Genomic DNA, 22,773 nt, shown 5'->3' on the forward strand with positions numbered 1-22,773 from the left:
CTAAGTATTTAAATCAATATTTTGTTCTTTTAGATGAGACAGTTTTCAGTTTAAACTTATAATTTCAATATATTATGTTAGATAGACAACCACCTAGGTTTGAATTTATAAATTCTTATAAAAAAAATATATATATTTTTTTTGCTTTATTATATCACTTGTAGAAATCTTCTGCACTCTCTAAAATATCCGTAATAATTAAATGCTATTTTATTATAACTGGATGAATAAAATGGCGTCTCATTACTTGTCACTAATGCAATTTTCTTGAAGTTTGATGAAGAAAATCAAACATATTCTTTTGTAAAGAATGATATACTAGATATTGAAGTGGTAAATAGAAAATTTTCAATTTATTCATTGGAAGAGTAAGGGATTACGGCTTTATTTTTGTTTAACCCTTTTAATTTTCATTGTGCTTTATTTGTTGTAATTATTTCTACGGGTAGATTCGTGTTAGTTGTCATTTTAATACAAGAAATTCGTGTTAGTTGTCATTTTAATACAAGAAATTCATTTACAAAAGAAAATAATTGAGATTGATAAGAAAACGAGTAAACACCTTTGCCCAAAGCCATGGTCATTTTAAGTTAAATATGTTTAAAAAAAATTACACATTCTTTGCTCGCATGACAATAATCTTACTTCAATTCTCAATAAGAATACTTAATTTAAAGGAGATTATGCTAGACACACTAGTAAGAATAAACCCGAATCACTGAGTAAATTCTTAAATTGTCACCTTTTGTATTCTATCAAAATGGAACAATTGACAAAAAAAAATCTCATAGGGTAATATGTCAGCAAATAACCAAAGTTTTCAAAATGAAAAGTGGATGAGACCTCTCTTCTTCCACACAAGATGCATAGGTTTATTTGTCGCTTTTTCTTCTTCTTTTTTAAACCAAGGAATGCCAAGCTTCTACTTCTTTCCCCTATTAAGCCTTTGCAGATGATAATTCATGCTCCCCCATGAATTCTTGGAATTGGTATCCTACAAGAAACAAAGAAATGCAAATCTTTAATTCATTTTTCTTTTATTTGGAGGGTCAAGTGAATTTTCTCACCTGAGCACTCATACATGTAGTCAAAAGATCCTTATGACGAGCACATTTTTCATCGGTGTGGTTGATGGCTAAGCAATTCAGGAAAGTTACCATTTCCTTCATGCAAGGTTTGCTAAATCCCCCAAACTTCTTCGGGTTTATCTTCAGTGAACCCATTTTGTGCCCCATATCTTCCTCCTTTAATATATCTATATAAAATTAATATCTTAAGGTTCCCAAATTAAAATGCAATCAAATAATAAGGAAGAAGTTGAAGGTCATCAGTATCACATCCTGTCACTACCCTAATGAAGGAAGAGATAATCCATCATGTTCTTAATCTAAATCAAGTCCAATATATCAACCAACCTTTGATCAAATATAAGTGAAAATAGCATTGCTTAAGTTAGACATGTTTGCAGCAAGATTCCTACAATTTTAGGGTTTAGGGTTTCATTATGATTTAATTAGGATAATCAAGCAGAAATGTAGAAAACTTACTACACATTTCAAAGTCATACCAAGCTCTACTAACACATATAGCATTATAAAAGATGTGAATTTCACACAAGTTCATCATTAAGGAAGGGCAATCGCATGAGTTCTAACTTCTAACAGTGAAACAATCACGTCAATAAAGTTTTACGCTTTGCGTTTCTACAAACTTGTATACAACAAGGCTTAAAGCGAATGAGAACAGTTTATCAACATTCCATTTCCAAGGAACAAATCTAGCTGTTCCATTTCATTCCAGTCCCAATGATTGAAAATAAAGAATATAGATTTGAAATGTATATGCTTACCTACCTTCAGGATCGAAGTGTCGCTCGTCTTACTTTCAGTCCGAAGGATCTTCACTTATGGTAGCGATTTGTGATGAAGAAGACAACGGGGGAGAAATGAGAAAGAAAAAAATTAGGGATTGGAATTCGATTTGGGATGCATATTACTAGTGTAGTCCTCAAACTATCTAAGTATTTACAATATATATTATTTTGTTTTAAATTAGACATTTTTACTTTAAGCTTTTAATTTTAACATTTTCCACCTATAAGAAGTTTCGATTTATTTGACAAATCAATTGAATTTTATTTCACTCATGTTTGTATCCTTCTTACTATTAGGTTGCCTTTATGATCTTTGTCATTTGGTGTTTCAAACTATCTTATTTTATAATATTATTTGCTTATTGAAAAAGTAAATCATGAATATAAAATAAGACAACTAAACTAAAACTTGTTTCATTGGATTATCTAATTATTAGGGTTCAATGACATTTTAATAAATCTTGCTAATAAGTAATTAAGATATTTGATTTTAGATGTTTAATTTATCTCTTCTATTTGAACTAAATTGTTATTTATTGTTTGCGATATTAAGTTAGAAATTTTTATCCAACAGAATTTGAAAAAAATAATGTTAAGATCATGTATCTTCGGTTCATGTGGACTATTTTAACTTAATTAATAAACATGTTAAAAATCGTGTCGACCTTAAATGACTCAGAGTAGACCCGTCAACTTATTTATAATTTTCTTTTGTAAAGTTTTTTGTTTGTCATTTTTTTATTTAGATACTCATTTTTAAAAAAAATATGCAAATGAATTTGTGATTTAACTTATTTTTTTATTGTGTTTTATCATTTTAATTCAAAATCTAGAGATGTGATATTAATACACCGAGTTGGGTTCGAGTTGAGTCAATTGAGTTGGGTCAATTACAAATAAACATGTTATGTTCATGTTAGAGATTTTGACTCGAATTACTAAACATTTCAGAGTCAGATAATAATGTTGTTCAACCCGCTAACTTGCCACCCTATACAAAAATTTGTGCAAAAATATATCCAAAAGATGTGCATTTTGTAAGTCAAATGTTATTTTTTTCAAATTTTAGTATGTGTCAAAAATATATTACACATATTGAGATTATGAATATTAGTAAAGATAAAATAATTTTCATCCATGAAACAACATTTATAGAAATTGTACATGGAAAAAAATTGTTTAAACATAGGAATCATGTTCATTATATATTTGAAATATATAATTCAAATCTAGATACATGGTTTTTTTTAAACACAAATAAATTAACAATAAAATAGCTTGTTTTTTAGTCCAAACCCTCTCTTACTAGTTATTTCACATGTATTTTGCCTTCTAAAGCAACCAAGATGTTGGACAATAAAAAAAAATATTATCAATAATTTTATCTGTCATTAATTCTTCATTCAACAAACCTACAATAACCAACCAACTTGATCATGGATATTAGATATCTTACAAAATAAAATATTGACTATTATTATTAACATACTTACATCACCGATTATTTTTTTAATGTAAATATCGTTTAAACACACTATTAGAAAATGACTTAATAATAATATTATTAATAATAAGAATGGGCAACTAAGATTTTGACTATTTCTCTCCAAATTACCATATTTTACAAATTATTATAATATAGTTTTTTTTTTTATAATAAAAATAAAGTAATATTATTATATTTTATTTAATGAAATTAAATAGTTAAAAAGGGCTAAATTTGATGCAATTATTTTGGTATGTTTGTTAAAAAATTCGTAAGTCAATTAATTGTATTGGGAGCAAAGTGCGATTTACTAACGTAGAAGAAGGTTAGAATCTGAGTGTTTGATATGGCCCTCCTCCTCCTCCGACTCACTCTGATCTGAATCCCCATTTGATTCTTCGATCTCTCACATCGAGAGTTAGATCAGATGGTTTCGTCTCCATTCATCTCAGCCATGACCATCTTCATCGTCTCTCTGATCTTACTCTTCCAAATCACTCCCACTCTTTCCGGAGATCCCGATTACTTCGTCCTTCAGCCGCCTCAAGCCAGCGGCGATCGTCACACTATGATTCTCCCTCTCTTTCTCGCTTCTCCATCTTCTTCCCCCAATTCCTCAATCACCTCCGTCGGAAAATACCGACGCCAACTGCAAGGTTCCACTTCTGATCGCCCCATCGCTCGTATGCGATTATACGATGATCTCCTTCTCAACGGGTAATTCATCATTTAATTTTATTTATTTGATCTCTATTTTCTATTTGGATCAGAATCTTATTGATTATGTATGTATGTTTTGCAGATACTATACTACGAGACTTTTCATTGGGACTCCTCCGCAGAGATTTGCGCTTATCGTTGATACGGGAAGTACAGTCACATATGTTCCTTGTTCTACCTGTGAACAGTGTGGTAGGCATCAGGTGATTATCTAATCTTTGATGATGGGTTTAATTTGTTGATTGAAATTTGCAACTTTTCAAAGTCATGTGGACATATAGCTGGAGTTTATCTTTTGCCGTGTTTAATATACTAGAGTCTGACGTAGTGGATTTGTTAGTGTATTAGATATTATCTTAGCTTCATACAAGATTAAAATGGGTTTCTTCGTCATTATGCTTTGGAACAGTCCAATAAGGCTGAGTAACAGTTGTAAGCCACGTTATGAAGAGGAACTGAGAAGAAATTGTGTATTTTTTTTTATATAGATTTGTAAGATGGTTCCTCATGTTGAATTATGTCTTTGCCTATTTCACTTAGGGTAGTGACATAAGTATCTTGGGTTCATTTGGAATTAACACTTGGAGTAAGCTTATTGGCCCATTTGGAAACACTTTCTTGAGGTGGATCTTGAGTTGGGTATGGGGTTGGACGAGAAACTGTCGGTAAAAACTTTAAGTAGCTTGGGTTCATTTGGAAATATTTATCTTTTTGTTCAACAAGCTTATTCATTATATTATGAGTGTATGTTGATATTGTTTAGAGATTTATATAAAATTATTACACATTATTTCAAGAAGCTCTTTTGTGGCCCAAAAACAAAAAACTCATTCTCAAGAAATCTTAAACGGCAACGACATAACATGAAACAAGAAGAAGCCATGTTCAAAAGTGACGTGTGAATTATTGCTATCTTGGAAAACTTTGTATTCTCTTGTTTTTTAAAAAGTGAAGACCTTTTCATTGTACCGTGATAGTGAGAAAATGATCAAGGAAGAGTTTTTTCCAAATTATTTTAAGTGGTAATTTTTTTCACCAGGATCCGAAATTCCAGCCGGATCTATCCACCACTTATGAGCCTGTGAAGTGTAATGCTGATTGTACCTGTGACAATGATAGGAACCAATGCACATATGATAGACAATATGCTGAGTTGAGCTCAAGTAGTGGTGTACTTGGCAAGGACAAAGTATCTTTTGGTGACGAAAGTGATCTAGTACCTCAGCGTGCTGTTTTTGGTTGTGAAAATGTGGAAACTGGTGATCTCTACAGTCAGCATGCAGATGGAATCATGGGATTGGGCCGCGGAGAACTCAGTATTGTTGATCAACTTGTTGACGAAGGTGTAATTAGTGACTCGTTTTCCTTGTGTTATGGTGGGATGGATGTTGGTGGTGGTGCAATGGTGCTTGGTGGAATTTCTCCTCCTCCTGACATGGTCTTTACAAATTCTGATCCTGTGCGCAGGTATGTTTGTCGTGTTCATCTAATCGATGGAAGGCATTGGTTTACTGTTTACAAATACATTTGAAGAGAATCTCTTCAATTTACTATAGTCTCGGATGGCAACAGTCCTTATTACAACATTGAGCTGAAAGCCATACAAGTTGCTGGGAAGCAGTTGTCTTTAAAGCCAAGTGTTTTTGATGGGAAGCATGGGACAGTTCTCGATAGTGGAACAACATATGCTTATCTGCCTGAAGCTGCATTTATAGCATTTAAAGATGCTGTAAGATCTACTTTCTCCTAATCCTGTTTCATCCCCTTAATGTATCTGTAGTATCTTTAATTGAAGAGGCATCCTATTTCATTTGTATTCCTCACATTATAGGAGATTCATGAAAGTTAAGTTTGTCTGGACCAGATCTTTGTTTATGTTAAACGCAGATGCTACACTTCATGACTTTGTAAGACTGTAAGTTAGAAAACTAAAGTATCACTTTATTGAATATTACTAACAATATTCATTGACCCACCCATGGTAGTTTAAGTGATAAAAATCTTGTACTAAGAGGCTTAGGTCTCAGGTTCGATTTGTTTAAATAGTTTCTTCGGAGCCTTGATTTGAAATTCTTGTGCAAGTTTGAACCCTAATTTTCTTTTGGGCCAATAGTTGGGATAGTAGTTTGTAGCAATGCTAAAAGAACTTTAGGTCGCATACATTGTTTCATATACCAGCACCTTCAAAATTTGAAAGTAATCTAGTTTGTCAACATTTATTTTATTTATGAAATGCTTTTTTTGTACAATTTCAGATAATGAAGGAATTAGGTTCACTCAAACAAATTCGCGGTCCTGATCCAAATTATAATGATATATGTTTCTCTGGTGGTGGAAGGTTGTCTTCAAAATATTAGAAAAAAGTCATTGGAAGCCACAGCTTACCCAATTATGTTCTTTTGATAACTAATTTCACTCTTGATGCTTCCTGCAGTGATGTATCACAATTGCCCAAAGTCTTTCCATCTGTTGACATGGTATTTGGAAACGGACAGAAACTTTCACTAAGTCCTGAAAACTACTTGTTCAGGGTATGCATTGTGAACTTCATATTGATGGTTTGGAAAACTTTGCTTGTTTATAATGATTCTCATTTGTTTTTCTCCACATGTCATCATATCCACATAAAGCATTCCAAGGTGCCGGGAGCATACTGCTTGGGGGTTTTCCAGAATGGGAAGGATCCAACCACTCTATTGGGAGGTAATTTGGGCTTTCATTATTCTTCAACAGTTCATCTCTTTGTGAAAAAGTGATGCAATAGTGTAATTTTTTACAACATATTTCCTTTCATTTTAATGGTTTTCAAGTGCTCCTTGTGAAAGTCTGCATACATTAAAGTTTGAGGAGTGATAGGGGAAGGGAATTTTGGGGGATCAAATCTTCTGTTCCAGATTTTGTGTTCCATTATGTACCACCTTCACAAAATATGTTAATTTTTCATTCTCTCTTCATTATTTTTACTCATTCTATAAAATGACCAATTTTTGTGAAGGTGTTACATAATGGAATATATAATCTGGAACAGCAGATTTGACGTGACATCACGTTATTGACTGGAAAAAGTATAAGGAAAGAGAGTAGAGAGAGAAATTTTATTATTTTTTCAGCCAATCAGATTGCGCCACGTCATCCCCTCACCCATTCACTCTTCCAAATTCCCTCTCCCAATCATTTCTCTTAAAGTTTATTATGAGATTTAATTTAACAAGACCCGTGCAATTTAAAGCCCTGCAATGAGAAAACTTTAAGGAGGACAAATCTCTTCTACCTCAGAAATTCTCAATATTCTAGAATAGGGCTAATAACTATTATTATAGATCTGCATAGATTTTTAGTTGTTCAAGTAGTATATGAGTGTCTAGACAACATTATACACCTAAACAGAAATAAGTAGTAGAGATCTCTAAAATGGAACATAAAAAATCCACATTCTTTCTCCAACAAATTGCTAAGAGTTTGTAATGTGAAATCTTACATATCATGTAGTAGCCCTTCCCTTCCATTTACTTTTAGGTTTACATATATATATGCTCCAAAAAAATTATGGATTGATAGAACTCAATTAGGAAATTGATTTCTTATCATCCTTTATTGCGGATATTCTGTGCCAGGAATTGTTGTCCGCAATACTCTTGTGATATATGACCGGGAACATGAGAAGATTGGTTTCTGGAGAACCAATTGTTCTCAGCTGTGGAAAAACCTTCATGTTGATGGTGCTCCGCCCCCACTATCGAATTCTAACGGTACAAACCCGTCTATCGGCATTCCACCTTCTGTGGCTCCTGAATCATCATCACACCATGTTTTTCCAGGTACAATAAGCTACATGTTCTTGAACCTTTTGATGGGGTATGCAATAAAGTTCGTAAGTTTTGGAGCTCAACTTATTGTAGGCACAACATGAGGAAATCGTCATGTATTTGAGAATCTTCATGCTTTTTAGAAGTTTTTGTTAATTGAGAATGGTATTTTAGTATTTATTTGGATAGATAAGAAATTCGTAGGTTGATAAAGTTTTTGATATTGTAGTTGTTTCGAAATAATAATAAGTACTCATAGCCTTTTATATTTGTTTGAACATCCAGTTGTATGTTCTGTAGACTAGATATTTTTTGAAATGATAGAACTATTTTTCAACAATACATAGTTGTCACAAAGGCGATAAACTATGGAAACACCTAGTCAAAAACCATTTAATACAACTCATGGCATGTTTGCAAGAGTTAATCACATGAAGTTGAAGTAGCGACTAAGCACAAAAAACACCTGGATTTCACTTTTGTTCTTTAAATTATAGGGTCATACTAAGGGTATTTCTAATTATCTGTGCATAATCTGCTTCTACTACAATCTTCCTGTTGTTTTATATTACCTGTGCATAATCTGTTCTTTGATGTAAAAGTTTATTGTTTCTGTTATTTGGGGTCAAATGACCAATATTTCCTTAGTATATGATGTTTTAAAATATTATTATAATTTATAAAGAATAATATAAGGGTATTTTGGTACTATGGATGATGATTTGATGGAAAAGTGATTGGTGATGAGATATTGCTACATCAAACAAGGCATGGATGTTTCCATGAAATATCCACTCAAGTAAAATTATCGGGTTTGAAAAATTCAGTAGGAAAAATAACTTGTTACATAGGGAAGCGACATTAGCCTAGATGTAAATAAATATAGTGTACAGTGTCGGAGTATCATCTATAGCATCTAAAACAAAGAACCGTACCGTTACCCTTTTGTGCACAGGAGAAATTCAAGTAGGACTCATAACATTCTTCATGTCCTTGAGCATAAAGTACGATGATTTGAAGCCTCTCGTTACAGAGCTTAATCAATTAATTGCACAGGAGTTGGAGGTTAATACCTCACAGGTAACTTCATTCAAATACTTTTTTTTTCATCACTTATGTTTATTGGTACCCTTTGAATTGTAGGTGAAACACTTCCCTTTGAATGATATAATTTATTTATTTTATTTCTGTAGATCCACTTGTTAAATTTTACTGCAGAAGGAAATGGTTCCCTAACCAAATGGGCCATTTTTCCTTCAGGATCTGCTGGGTACTTCCCAAATGCCACGGCAGTGGTAAGTTTTGTTGTTCAGCCTTTATTATTAATATTGTATTATTATTATTATTGGTTTTAGGAATATTTCATTAATTGAAATTGGCAGAGCATTATTTCCCGGATATCAGAGAATCGTATTAATCTTCCTCAAACCTTTGGAAACTATCAGTTGGTTGAATGGAATATTGAGCCACCAAAAGAGCGGTTAGTAGTTTATCTTTTTGCCTCTCATAAATAATAGGACATGGGTAATGTTTTGTTATTTTTCTGGGTATGTCATTTCTCTTAGCTATGTTTGGATGTGTATAATTGGATCTAGAATTAGATTATAATTATAATTCAATGTCTTTATGTCCAATTCCTTATTTATGGTCTTGATTACCCAATTGAACATTTTTTATATATTTTTATATGGGGCTTTTTGTTTCACTTCTTAATCTGCACAGAGTTCCTGATTGTTTAGACCAATGCAGGACATGGTGGCAGCAACATTACTTGGTTGTGGTTACACCAATTGTTGTGACGATAATCTTTGGGTTATCGGCTTCCTTGGGTTGGTTTCTATGGAAACGAAGGCAGGATGGTTCCATCTCTTATCGTCCTGTTAATGATGCGGTTTCTGAGCAAGAGTTACAACCTCTATAATAATAACTCTTGACCAAAAAAATCATCTACTAGAATTGTGAAATACATTGATTGCATTTTGGCTTTGAGATATGATTTCTGCAAGCAAAACTAACAGAGATGATACAATTGGAGAAAGCTGGTTATATAACATTCAATGAGACCACATAGGAGGAAGGGAGGGGGTTTAATAAGATTGTTGGAGGCAGGAAAGACAGAAGAGGTACAGCAAGTAAAGCACACTTATTCTGTATACCAAAAACAACATTGAATTTTAAAAATGGAACAAAAACATTAATTGTTAGTCATATGTTTTAGTTCAGGTCTTTTTCAAAATGGGTTATATCTTTGGCATTATTTTTTTGTGTTTTTTTGGTCATACAAAATAAATACCTGGTCCGAGTAATTTCATTAGCAACAGTTTTGAGCTAGGAGTTTATTATTTGGATGTTTTATGTTCAAATTCTCATTAAAAAAAATTGTTTATTATACTATGTAGTTTATGTTACTCAACTTGAAAGTGAGACTTGAGGTTGGGTTATTTAGATTTTTTGTTGAGAATTTTAGAAAAAAATTATTTGACGAAAAGATAGGTTATTTGGGTTGATATTGGTTGAACTATTATAATAATTTTTTTGTTTAAAATTAAATTAAATGTATTTGAATGATAGTAAATAATTGAGTTTTTTTAATATTTAAAAGAAAAAACTAATATAAACTAACTCCTAAGGCGGCTTGTTTGATGTAGGTTATTTGGATTTATTTAAGTTTTTAATTAATTAAATTATTATATTTTTAAAATTTAAATTTATAAAGATATTTAAATTAATAAATTGAATTATTTGATGGTTACACAAATTATAATTATAATAAGATATATTAGGTTATATAAAAACTAGAGATTAACCTTTGTCCAACTAACTTATTTAGACTTTGACAAAAAAAATATTAAACATAAGTATCATTTAGTCTTTCCATTTTTATCGGTTAAAACAGTGTTAATTTATTTTATTCTTTGTTTAAAGTTTCATGTCACGTTCTTTGGTTGACGTTTTTTTATCCCGATATGAGGCCCGGACTGATTGACGCGTATCTCCTTAGTTTAATCATTGAAGACAAGAAGAGTATTAGTCCTGGAAACTTTTATTGACATTAAAAGTTTTCTTACGTATGATGAATTGTCGAAGTATAATTTGAATCTCGGGACTACAAATTCGGGCTCACTTATCCCGCTAGAAAAAGAAACCATCTAGATAATATACTATGATTATACACGTTTAATAGTTATTATGAGAAGAATAATTAGCTTGACGAGGATTGTAAATTTGATGGACTTAGAACAATTATGAGAACTGAGAATTGTAAATTTGAGGTTACAGCCTCTTTGTTACGGCTGTACACACGAATATCAAGTATGATTTCTAACAGCAATCTCGTCGGTTTGAATTTTGTTAACGATAATTTGAATGTACTTTTGTAATTAATCTGAATGTTTTATATTGCTGATTATTAGGAATGTTAACATTTTATTCTTGATTAATACAAATTATGATGGACAAAAAAAAATAATAATAGGAAGAATATGATATTATAAAGAAAAATAGAGAAAGAAGAAGACAATGAAATGGTTTATTATTATTTATTTAGATTTAATTAATTGATAAATTTGTAAGAAAAATATAACTCCTTTGCTTATTTCCTAAGAATGAGCTAAGTAATTTTAGAGCTAGTTTGATGTGATTTTATATTTTGAAATTTTATTCATCATTTTATAAATTCTCACTTTTACTACATTACTATTGTTCTAATTATTGATTATTATTTTATTAATTAAAATATTAAAATAATTTTATTTTATTTTTATAAAATTTAAATAAAAAACATTGTATAATTCAATAATTAAAAGTCCAAATAACCAATCTTTTTTTAGAAAAAACTCCAAAAAAATCATTTCAAATAATCGAACAAGAACAAACTTCTAGTAAACGATTACATGAATTATTAGTAGTACTTTAATAATAAAAAAATAGAAATTGTTGTTATTTATGATTTGATAGGTGGGGTAATCATGTCATCTTATAAAATTTGGCTTATTCTACATCTCTTGTAAATTTAGGGACTGATTTAAACAAATTTTGGCGGTAATTCAGAAATTAAAACCAACGGTTGATTTAATTTAATTTTGTAAAAACAAAAAAAGAAAAGAAAACGAAAGCAGTTGATAAACAAAGACCTGAAAGAAGCTGTAAAACCCTAAAGGAACGGAAATGGCGAAAGGAGGGAGAGATTCCGCCGGTCCCTTTCACCTACAGTCTCTCTGTCAAATGCTACCGAAGAAAGTGACAGGCATGATAGATAGCTTAAGGTATGGGACCCTCCTACGAGATGATTTGTGACGATCATGACCGCGACATTCACATGTACACTCTCTTTCTCTCTCTTCTAATCTATCTATCTATTCATCGATCTCGAGATGTGGTGCTGTGTTCATCGTCCTCTGTCACTCTCCCTATACTGCCCGCACTGTAAATGGCCGAACATTTGTGTCCGTTTTCATCAATTTGAATGCATCTGACACCATTCCTCCTCTCCTTTTACTGTTTCTCACTATTGCGCACTTCCATTTCTGACTCAAAACAAATCCTAGCTCGAGTTTGAAGATCCGAATTCAAACAAGTAGAATTCTATTTTCTTTTTTTACAGGTTTTCGAATGGTAAAAATCTATATAGATAGATATGTATTTGATGTTGACATATGAGACTAATTATGATATTGAAATTGGCATAAATATTAGTGCATATGCAAAATCCTAAAATAGCAGAGTCTACTACTTACTAGCATCTAATTAGGAGAATTCGAAGAATTCAAAGAAGTAAAACTACAATGTCTTCTTCTTCAACTACTACAACTACAATTAGAAAAGCTCCTGTGAGTCCAACAAAAAGAGATCAGATCAATCACGATGATGATAACTTCAACTTGAAAGAATGGGGACTCAAGTCACGACTCGTCAGCCGCGACAACACTGGCTCTAGAAGATTCTCCGCCTCCTATATCAGAACCATTAGAGAAGTCGATGCCGCCAGATCTTTCAGATCCAACTTAACCGTCTCCTCGACTACTGCTTCTTCTCCCGCCTACAACTACTTAACAGGTACTCATACATACATCTATATTTCTGTATTTCTTCTCCGATCCTCTGTCTTATTCAAATTTCATCACGTCTTACAGAGGAAATTGATCCATCAACGTATTCCTTCACCACTGCTCTTAGAGGTATTAATTGTCAATCATGGCGGTTTCTTCTCACATCGGATTAGTTAGTTAGTTACTTAGTTTGTTAGTCTGTTTGTTTGTTTGTTGCAGCATTGCAGGCAAGATCATCCAACTGCTGGGAATTGCAATCTCCAGAATCAGGATTAACTCTGAATTCGAAATGGAACGAAGCTGAAAAGTATATATGTAATCCGTTCTCTGGAGAGGTACCTATGGAGTGTTTGTCTGCTAAAACGCTAGGAAACGCATCGTTTCGCCATTTAAGAGGAAGGATCACCATGTCTGCTCCTCTTGTTTACTCAAAACAAGCCTACTATCAAAACAATAACATTGATAAGACTAAAGATCATGAACTTCTCTTCCCTGTTCAAGGTTCCATTCCATTTGTAATTATCATTAAACCGTCGATCATATTCATTTAATCCTCTAATCGAATTTGAATGATTTGCAGAGAAGATCACAGAAGCAGACCCCAAAGACGTTGGAACTCAGTGCGCTGAATCACATTTGATCAGTTACAGTAGTAGTAATTGTAGTCCTGTTCCAGCTAATTCTACTCCTTCCATTAAAGATAGACCAGTGAAGCTTCAAGTTGAAGAAGAGTCTCCTGTCTCTTCCATAACAAGATCCATGTCTGAGGAAAAGGTACAATCTTTAATTCAACATAATTTATTTAATCAATTCAGTTGTGTTTTTAGTAGTATAATCTTTAATATCCTTATTAGTATTATAAGGCTAATCCATATTCTGTTATTTAATTTAATAATAATTTTGTTCCTTACCTAAAATATTTAAAATAGTATAAAATAAAATTATTTTTATTCTAAATTTAAGGGATTGTTTTATTAACATTTGCTTGACCCCATTAAGTATTTTATCAAATTATTTTATTTTAAATTATTATTTTATTTAATCCAAATTTTTATGTCAGACTATCCAAGTGTTGGATCAATTTTGAATTCAAAAATATAAATATTATATGCATGCATATTTATGATACAATTTGCTTTTATTTGATCTTTCAGACAGCCTGACACGGCCCACTTGTTAACATTTTTTTTCTCAAAAGTTAACATGTTTTTTTACTACTTACTTCTATTTTATAGTTTAATGGTTTATTAAAAATACTTTACTTGTAGTTAAAGTGTTTAAGATATTACATTTTTTATTTATTAAAACCACTTTAAATAAAAATTGTAAGGAAATTACAGTAGGAGTATGTTAATTTTATTAAAATTCAATAAAATTGTAAGGAAATTATGATATAAATTCATTCCTAAAAAACATATATATTTTTGTTAGAGTCAAACGATATGTTAGTCTTTATTTAAATTTGTTTTAATTCAGTGTAAACATTAAACTATATCAAATTTACTAAACAAAGATATATTGTTTTTGTAAGAATTAAGTAATATCTTGTATTTTTTAGTGATAGATTATAGAAAATTCAAACCCATGGATTTCTATTTATATGTGGATGGAAATTTGGTCCCCCATGATGATTGATTGATTTCAATTCACCCTTCAAGACTATGGGCTTAGGTAAAAATCAAATTATTTAATTAATGAGAAAGTGAATTATTTAAATTAAATAACTAAAATATTTTTTATTTTTGATATTTTAATTAATATTATAAAAATCTACCTTAAGATTGCATCCTTTTCCCCTTGATTTCTATATATTTCATTAATTAGATTTAAACATAAGGGTTTGATGTTTTTGGATTTGGGATAGTGGGGAAGAGAATATATATTATGTGTGGTCATATATGAATGGTCCTGGTTATCAGATCCAGATTTTCATAATATGGAATAGTGGATGAGAATCATGAGTTTTAAATTTTGAATAACACTCAAACAAAGTCTTATCCTCAAAATACTTATTGTTTTATTTTCTCTCATAAATCAAAATATTCTTTTAAAAGAAAAAAAAAAGGACAGGCTTAACTAAATTAGAAAGAAAAAAAAAACTGGGCCCTCTAATCTTTTGAAATGTGCCAAATTGTCTTTTCAACTAGGAAAATTAGGACAAGGTGGCCCTAGCTTCATTAATGGATGGATTAGCTCTTCTTCAATGTATGGATTAGCTCTTCTTCAATGTTTTAGCTCAAGATAATAATTTGGAAGTGTGAGAATCAAATCATTAACAAAATATCAAATAAATCATACTTTTAAAAATTAAATATTCAAATGTTTTTTTTTTGACCAGTCACTTTAGGCTTAACAGATATGAAGATTAACATTATTAATGTGTGAATAGGTCACTTTCAGATCAAAGAGTGACAGATATTATAATAATTGATTAAAAAAGAGTGGATGGATTTTGGTTATGGTTTTGGCAGTTGGAGGTGAAAGAAACAAGAGAGGATAATAATGAAGAGACAAAAAGAAGCAGAGAGAATGATGAAAAGGAGAAGAAGCAAAAAGGTGATGAGAAAAAGAAGAAAGTGGGAAAGCAAGTTGGTGAGTGCTTTTCTTTCAGGGGCTGCAGCCTTTGGACAATGATAACGAGACATCAACAACAACATCATCATACAGGAGAAAGAGAAAGAGATCCAAGAAAGAACAATGCTTCTGTTCATCCTCCATATTCATAGCAGGTCTTCTTCATAAACTCTCTCTATATAAATATTCTCTATACCTATTTATGTTCATTCAAATTTGAATCTATCAATATTTATTTGTTTTGTTCACCCACCACAATGACGTGTAATCCTGCTTTATATATTAAATTATTATTTTTGTGACATGGGTTTAATCCCGGAGTGTGGATAAAATAACACTCACAATCATGATCCCTTTAATCACGAACACGAGACATTTGGTTTATCGAGATAATATCCATATTTTAACAGCCTGGGGTATCCTAAATTCCTACTAGTATATTAGTAGCTATGTAATAAACCAATAGATAACTGACAAATTAACTCTTAACATTTATTGTGAATTTCTTACAATTCATCCTCCAAAAATATCATGACCAACTTAACTGTTTCCCAGGTTTGAAGTTGCAATTATTATCAACAAAACCACATTTTGTTTAATAAGTTATACAGCAAATTCAAAGATCTTAGACTGACAAAACTGATCAATCAATGCCTAAAGTGCCTAACATTGGTGAAAAGAAGTGAGACTCCATACTTGTTGCAACAATCTATCGCATCTACATCTCTTATACTTCCTCCAGGCTCTGCGATCACAGATATCCCGTTTTCGCATGCTTCCTCAACCGCATCATTCCATGCTGCAAGCAGGCCACAAATCATCATTTTGATGATCAAGTTCAAAATCAACTTTTCATAGAATAGAGACAACAGATAGTTAATTTTGTTTATTTTTATCTGAGAAATCAGAATTGTTACCAAATGGAAAGAAGGCATCACTAGCCAGAGCAGCGCCTTTAGCATCTTCTCCTGCTTTTCGTAACGCTATCCTCAAACTTTCCACACGGTTTGGCTGCCCACTTCCCATACCTAACATCCGGTTATCCTGCCCAAACAATAACAACAACCGATATACAAAGGATGTCTTACTACTTTTTCATCAAACAAGCTCTAAGTTGTCAAGTCGAGATCCACTAACCTTTGCAATCACAATGGCATTGCTCTTTACATGCTTGACACACAACCATGCAAATTTTGCATCGGAGAGCTCGTCTTCAGTGGGAGATTTCTCAGATACTGATTTAAATTGGATACTATCGGGTGTCAGATCATCTGAATCCTGTGCTAACCAGCCCCCGCCTACTTGTCTGAGAGAAAGCTTCCCTTTCTCATTTTTCTTCGCCTCAAGGATTCTCAGTGTCTTGGATTTTCCCCGAAGGACCTCGAGTCCTTTCTCGGAATACTTGGGTGCCACCACAATCTCATAAAACATCCGCGTTTCACCATCCGTGGGGCTCCTGTATTCTCTTATTTCCTTTGCCAGTTCCTTCCAATTTTATGAACCCAGGAAATCAACAGGTTAGGAATACCAGGAAATGACTGAAGAAATACTAAATTACACGAGGAAAATCTCACTGTATCGCACAAATTATAAGACAACAAGAAACATGAGATCCTCTTAGATCAAAGATTGAAAATTTTGAGAGAATCAAAAAGGTTAGAACTTCCACTGTTTCGTTTTATTGGTTCACTTCTACGAACACATCAAAGTTCGAGCCTCGAATAGTAATTGGTCCAATAAAAAATGTAAAAAAAGTATTAGAAATGTTGTTTCTTATTTTTGAATAAAGATGCTTGACTCTCAAAAAACAGATCCACGTTATTATGTATCAAAAGGGGGAAAAAGGAAACTAGCAAAATAAGTGACTTACCTCGTCAACTTCAATGTTAAAGGCGACAATACCACCAAAAGCACTGACTGGATCAGCTTGTACAGCCAATCTATAGGCCTCTTTTATATTATCACGTGAAGCCACACCACATGGGTTTGTATGCTTCACAACTACACAAGTAGGTTTGTCAAATTCGCACACACAGTTCCAAGCAGCATCTGCATCTAAATAATTATTGTACGACATTTCCTGCAAGGATGGAAAATTTCAGTATAAGTTTCAAGAATAAGTACAATCTTAAAATTATGGAAGTGTCAAATTAATAATGCACTTTGTATATATGGGTCAAATAATCCCTCTGGAAGTATCAAACAGATTTTATTTTTTGCAAATTTCATATGCTCAATATTCACCACTATCAATATCATGGCTTCATCATGGTTCACAATCAATCAAATTTCATGGAACTAATAGATCAAGAGGATAAAGTAATTATAGGTAAATAAGAGCTTTGATAATGCAATGAGACTACAAGGTTACAAACCATTTATGTAAAAGAAACATTCTGAATCATAAGAAAGAGCTTATCAAAATATCATTCTGAAGGAAACATAGATCAATCATAATGCTCCTTAACTGCTTTACAGACCCCATGTGCCCTATTCAGCCAAGAAAGAGTACATCTCAGCTTGACTCAATAATCAAGTACCCCAGAGAAAGGTGTTGCCATGTGATGGGACACTAAAAAGATCCTAAACAATGACCAACCAAGGGTAGCTCAAGTGGTAAAGAGACTTGAACTAAGATGCTAGTCTCCCTTCTAGGGAAAAAAACCTGGTCTCAGAAGAAGATCCAATACAGTGATTCACACATCACTTCAGACAAAGCAAACTTTTAAGGACTTCTCCAGAGAATTATTTTGCAGTTTTATGGTTCTGAGGTCAACTATCAGATGAAGACTCTTAGACATTTTAGCTTTTATACCTAGCATGTTTCTTGCTTATATTTATTAGCATTGAGATATATGTTTCATTAACCAGACTTGCAAAATACTTGAGTTGGAATCATATAATAGTTACACACTCACATTATCATTTTCGTGAAAGCTTTAACAATGGATTCTACCTAGTAAACCAGCAAAAAATGAGCTTAAAGTCGATTAATCAGGATCCAAACATTCAATTTCTAGAAGAAGAAAAAAAAAGACAGAACAAGCACAAGTCAGAAACATAAGAAAAGAAAAAAAAACTAAATGGTCTACTTTCTTACCTTTCCATGGTGCTGTACAGCGGTTGCAATGCCACCACCATTGACTTCAGCGAGACTTTTATCCCCATAAAAAGCAGCTCTCTGATGAGGATTTTCACCATAACGAAGTGAACTTTTAAGTGATAACGGCACCGTCAAGCTTGGAGGGAACACATCTTCTATGATAATAAACAAGTAATAAATTAATTTATAATTTGTGTTTCGTTCTCTGGAAGGTATAATAAGTAACTGCATGACAACCATACAATGTTTATTTATTTATTTTTATCATGAATGGGGACATAAAATTGATGTAATGAGACCTCTTTTCAATATATATTTCAGCAACAGTTTGGGAGGTCATTTCAAGGGCCAGGCTGCTGGTGAGTGGTGACTCAGATAGAAAATTAATCAGGTTTATGTTTATCTATAAGATCAAGCTAATAAACATTTACATGCACATGGATTAAAACGTAAATTGATCTTAAAACAAATTTTGTACAGTCTGCCTAAATTCTTAAGTGAGTTATTTCCTAACATTCACAAAGTTTAATGAAAGACATTGTGTGTTCAATTTCATCTTTGAGTTTCTAAAAGGAGAATATGAATAACATGTGGGATCCACTAAATGTCTTAAATGTTAAATAGTATTAAAATGCCTCCTAGTGTCATTTTCTCAAGAATCATGTCCGACATGGTTCCATTATTTTTACCTCCCACAGTTTGCTTCCACAGCCACTCTGAAACAGCACTATCATAGGAGGCAACGTGTTGAAAAGCCTTCCAAGCAAGCTTCCTTCTGAACTGCTGGTCATCCTTCTGTCCTCGCAGATATTCTATTAGGGCAGGATAATCTTGTGAATCAACGACGACCAATACATCCTTGTGATTCTGTTATGGAAAATGGGATCTTCAAAGGTCAAGACGCATTTAACTTTAGAAAAGAAAATAAACAAAAAACAGTTACAATCTATAGATGTAAAATTTTCAAATTGTCAAGGTCTGTGGCACCAGAAAAATAAAAAAAATTATTAATTCAGGCAAAAACTTGGATCCTCTTCATAAAACTGTTCAGTAAATCAGGTTCATCAATCATTATTGATATTCATTGGTATATCAAGTTTACAAGGCATCCTAAATGTTAGTGTCATTCAGCCGGAATGGAACAAACGTATGCATTGGAATGCTTCAGATACTTGAAAACATGTCTGATAGTGGATGAGAAACAACCTTTGCAGCAGCTCTGATCATGGCTGGGCCTCCAATGTCAATATTTTCAATTCCATCATCAAATGTTACCCCTCCAGCAGATGAAACTTTCTCATAAAATGGATAAAGGTTCACTACCACAATGTCAAATGTTCCTGAAATAAAAATTTGTTAGTAATGAAAACAAGAGGAATGCACTTGCAGTTTATTGGTTCACACTGGAAGAAATTAGCACACTTAAATACATTTCATCAAATGGGAAACCAGGTGGATACTTAAATATGGTATAGTAGTTCATAGAGGAAGCCACAAGGGATCTATTTGTCAACAAGAATTATAATAATGTGCAAATTTCTATTTTTTGTTTATACTAAGTGACGAGGAAGCTATCTACAAGTTTCAAGTATTGCAAACATATGTTTAGCAACTCGGGTAGCATAAAAAATTTGAAAAACATAAGGTATTGCAGTAGTTTACTAACAACTTTCTAGGAGGGAAGAGTGCCCAAGGCAACTCTTAACAATAATGATTTCTTATTCTTTTCATTTTATTTACCATGTTAAGAGAACAATAAATGAACTAAGGAACAATGTGAAGGGTCATTAACGAAAAAATATCGACCTTTTCTCTGCTACAACTTTACAAAGAATCAAACAACATGGTTAATGAAGACTGTAATAATGGCTTTTTAAAGCAGAAAGCTAATAGTAAATCTACCGAGAAGGATTAACGTAATTATTGCCTCATACACAATATGAAAAACCCCTTGTCAAGTCTTATGATCTAACCAATTTCATGTTTGTTTAAGGCTTCCATGTGATGCTTTTGATCCCTCCGAGCAAGAATACCCCCATGTATATTAGGATGCAAGGTCTTTACTCGACCATCAAGCTGAAAAAAAAATATTCAGTTAGAACTATATCAGGGTTGTATATAAAATTTGCATGAAAGGGTAGAGAAACTTGAGCATGTAAATACATGTATATGCTTACAGTAGGAAACCATATTTTAACAAATGAAACACTTTGTGAGAGAATATCTAATAACTGAAGTATATTTTTATATTTTAACACCACCCGGACTTGTGGTAGACTGAGTAGCCAACAGGAAGACAACTAAAGAACTCATCCATTCATCACATAAACATCCAACACTAGGCCAACTATTTACCACTTGAGGGTAATAAATGATATTTTTTTATTTTTTGATAAATGATTTTTTGTTTTTTCCCACTTGAGGGTAATAAACTACTAACTAAGTGAAATGTAATCCAACTTACCATCTCGGGGAAACACGTAAGCTGCTCAACCTTGGTGACTGTTATGCCAGCACCTTCTAAAGCAGATGCAGTTCCACCAGTTGAAACAATTGAGTACCTAATAATTACCAAGATCAATTAATAAATTACAAACTTCAACACAAGAAACATCTTGGCAAAAGTAACCAACTCAGTTATCAGCAACAGTTCATCTTAATAATCCGAGCATTCAACTTGTAGGTATTAGATCAATGAGCTGAATGGCATCTCATCATTACGTAATTCTGTTAGAAAATACAGGGTACAATGAAACACAAACTAGTAGCTCCATTTGGAAACACTCATAATTTATGTTTCTGGATCCCTGATCTAGATGAGTAACTGCCAATATTTTTTTCAAATTGTCTCTTTCTAAGTTTAGTTTCCAAAAGTACTTGTATCTAGATCCAAATACAAAAACAAAAATAGAAAATGTTTCCAAATGGGATCTGTATATACTTGGATGATAGGCGGGTAGTTTCTATACATGTAAACAATGAGCAATGATTTAAGAATTAGGGGCTTATTTGATCTTTAGCTATAAACTCCAGGTGCCATTATATCTTTCATTGCCATAGATTACAATCTTGCATGAATTTCAATTATTCTCAAATAACTATTTGACATCAAGCAAATAAAGTTTGCCCAAATGTGGAGGGAAAGGAAACATTTGAGTTTCATTCTTCGATGCTTTCTAACTTGATCCGATGCACCCCTCCATGAAAACCTCCTGCGCTTGGTTATAGTCTAATATAATTTTTAATGAGTATATACCGAGTGAGCTTACCCAAGTTCCTGAAGCGAGCTACCAAGAAAAGACAAATCTTTCTTGTCAGATAGTGATATTAATGCTTGCTTAGTTCCTGAAACAAGGAAAAGAAAATCATGGTGAAGAACACGAAATAGCAAGCTACGTCAGACATAGAAACAAACTAAAAACTGTAATTAGACAATTCACTAGTGGTTTGGCTCTTCTTGAATGGAAATTCAACAAAAAAAAGAAGAAGTCAAATGCAAAGCTATTTCCTAGAGCAAGACATGAACATATATGTGGAAAAAGAACCAATGTGATCTACACAAATTTGTTTGAAGCGGTCAGAAAGGAGAAAGAGTTGCAAACTATCTGCATTAGCTTCCACTTTTAATCATTTCAAGCGACATTCATGATTGTGACTATTTGTACTGCATAATTCAGCTGTCTCGTGAACATTTCAATTAGAGAACAGCCAGGAGAATTCAAAGCAAGGACAAGTCAGACTTTAAATAGAATTATGTATATGAGTGAAGGAATAGGGGAATTAAAGGGATTACCTTTAAAAGGAGAGGCCTGATAGTCAGCATCAGGGGTTGTGATGGTTTGAGCATCCATCGTAGCTCTAAGGGTGTTGTTATAACTGGAATAGAACACCAAACACGGTGAAGCCCGAGACAATGGAGTTGGAGACTGGACCAATTACAGGACAAAAACATTCAATCCAAAAGAAAACAAATTTTATCCGTTAGGTTTTAGTTGAAGTGAGAATTACCAGGTGGGAGCGCCGATAGGTTTGAACCGCGCTGAGAAGGCGATAGCGAGTAAGCTTTGAAACAGCGCTTCCAGAAGAAGAAGGGACCGCCGCCGCCGCCGCCGCCGCCGCTAACATTTGGCAACACAAGAAAGAATACGCAGAAAAATGAAGAA

The 22,773-nt window shown here is 32.7% G+C and overlaps 4 protein-coding genes across 8 annotated transcripts; 2 read left to right on the forward strand and 2 right to left on the reverse strand.

Moving 5' to 3' along the window:
* Positions 1–649: 649 nt before the first annotated feature.
* Positions 650–1,951, reverse strand: LOC124924008. 4 transcript variants are annotated; one of them, XM_047464035.1, is made up of 3 exons: positions 1,854–1,951; positions 1,068–1,255; positions 650–994 (listed from the first exon to the last, which is right to left on the reverse strand). In XM_047464035.1, the coding sequence occupies exons 2-3, from the start codon at positions 1,233–1,235 to the stop codon at positions 923–925; spliced, it is 240 nt and encodes a 79-aa protein (XP_047319991.1). In that variant the 5' UTR covers positions 1,236–1,255; positions 1,854–1,951; the 3' UTR covers positions 650–922. The 4 variants fall into 4 exon arrangements, with proteins under 4 accessions (XP_047319991.1, XP_047319992.1, XP_047319990.1 ...); XM_047464036.1 differs by having other exon boundaries at positions 1,068–1,244; positions 1,850–1,946; XM_047464034.1 differs by having other exon boundaries at positions 1,850–1,943.
* A 1,725-nt stretch (positions 1,952–3,676) lies between these two features.
* On the forward strand, positions 3,677–10,116 carry LOC124924004 (aspartic proteinase 36-like). The gene is made up of 12 exons (XM_047464029.1): positions 3,677–4,076; positions 4,162–4,282; positions 5,119–5,546; positions 5,652–5,808; positions 6,335–6,417; positions 6,514–6,610; positions 6,710–6,782; positions 7,694–7,897; positions 8,841–8,965; positions 9,079–9,180; positions 9,268–9,365; positions 9,635–10,116. The coding sequence occupies exons 1-12, from the start codon at positions 3,787–3,789 to the stop codon at positions 9,804–9,806; spliced, it is 1,950 nt and encodes a 649-aa protein (XP_047319985.1). The 5' UTR covers positions 3,677–3,786; the 3' UTR covers positions 9,807–10,116.
* A 2,121-nt stretch (positions 10,117–12,237) lies between these two features.
* Positions 12,238–15,809, forward strand: LOC124924007. Its single transcript, XM_047464033.1, has 5 exons — positions 12,238–12,940; positions 13,018–13,062; positions 13,153–13,434; positions 13,514–13,707; positions 15,405–15,809. The coding sequence occupies exons 1-5, from the start codon at positions 12,670–12,672 to the stop codon at positions 15,657–15,659; spliced, it is 1,047 nt and encodes a 348-aa protein (XP_047319989.1). The 5' UTR covers positions 12,238–12,669; the 3' UTR covers positions 15,660–15,809.
* Positions 15,810–15,974: 165 nt separating this feature from the next.
* LOC124924005 (bifunctional purine biosynthesis protein PurH-like) lies at positions 15,975–22,773 on the reverse strand. Of its 2 annotated transcripts, none has more exons than XM_047464031.1 (12): positions 22,619–22,773; positions 22,404–22,536; positions 21,880–21,955; positions 21,075–21,171; positions 20,584–20,686; positions 19,817–19,950; positions 19,300–19,477; positions 18,608–18,762; positions 17,378–17,587; positions 16,645–16,992; positions 16,425–16,551; positions 15,975–16,306 (listed from the first exon to the last, which is right to left on the reverse strand). In XM_047464031.1, the coding sequence occupies exons 1-12, from the start codon at positions 22,733–22,735 to the stop codon at positions 16,155–16,157; spliced, it is 1,830 nt and encodes a 609-aa protein (XP_047319987.1). In that variant the 5' UTR covers positions 22,736–22,773; the 3' UTR covers positions 15,975–16,154. The 2 variants fall into 2 exon arrangements, with proteins under 2 accessions (XP_047319987.1, XP_047319986.1); XM_047464030.1 differs by having other exon boundaries at positions 18,608–18,765.

Source organism: Impatiens glandulifera, chromosome 2 (genome assembly GCF_907164915.1).
Source record: "Impatiens glandulifera chromosome 2, dImpGla2.1, whole genome shotgun sequence".
Classification (NCBI taxonomy): domain Eukaryota; kingdom Viridiplantae; phylum Streptophyta; class Magnoliopsida; order Ericales; family Balsaminaceae; genus Impatiens; species Impatiens glandulifera.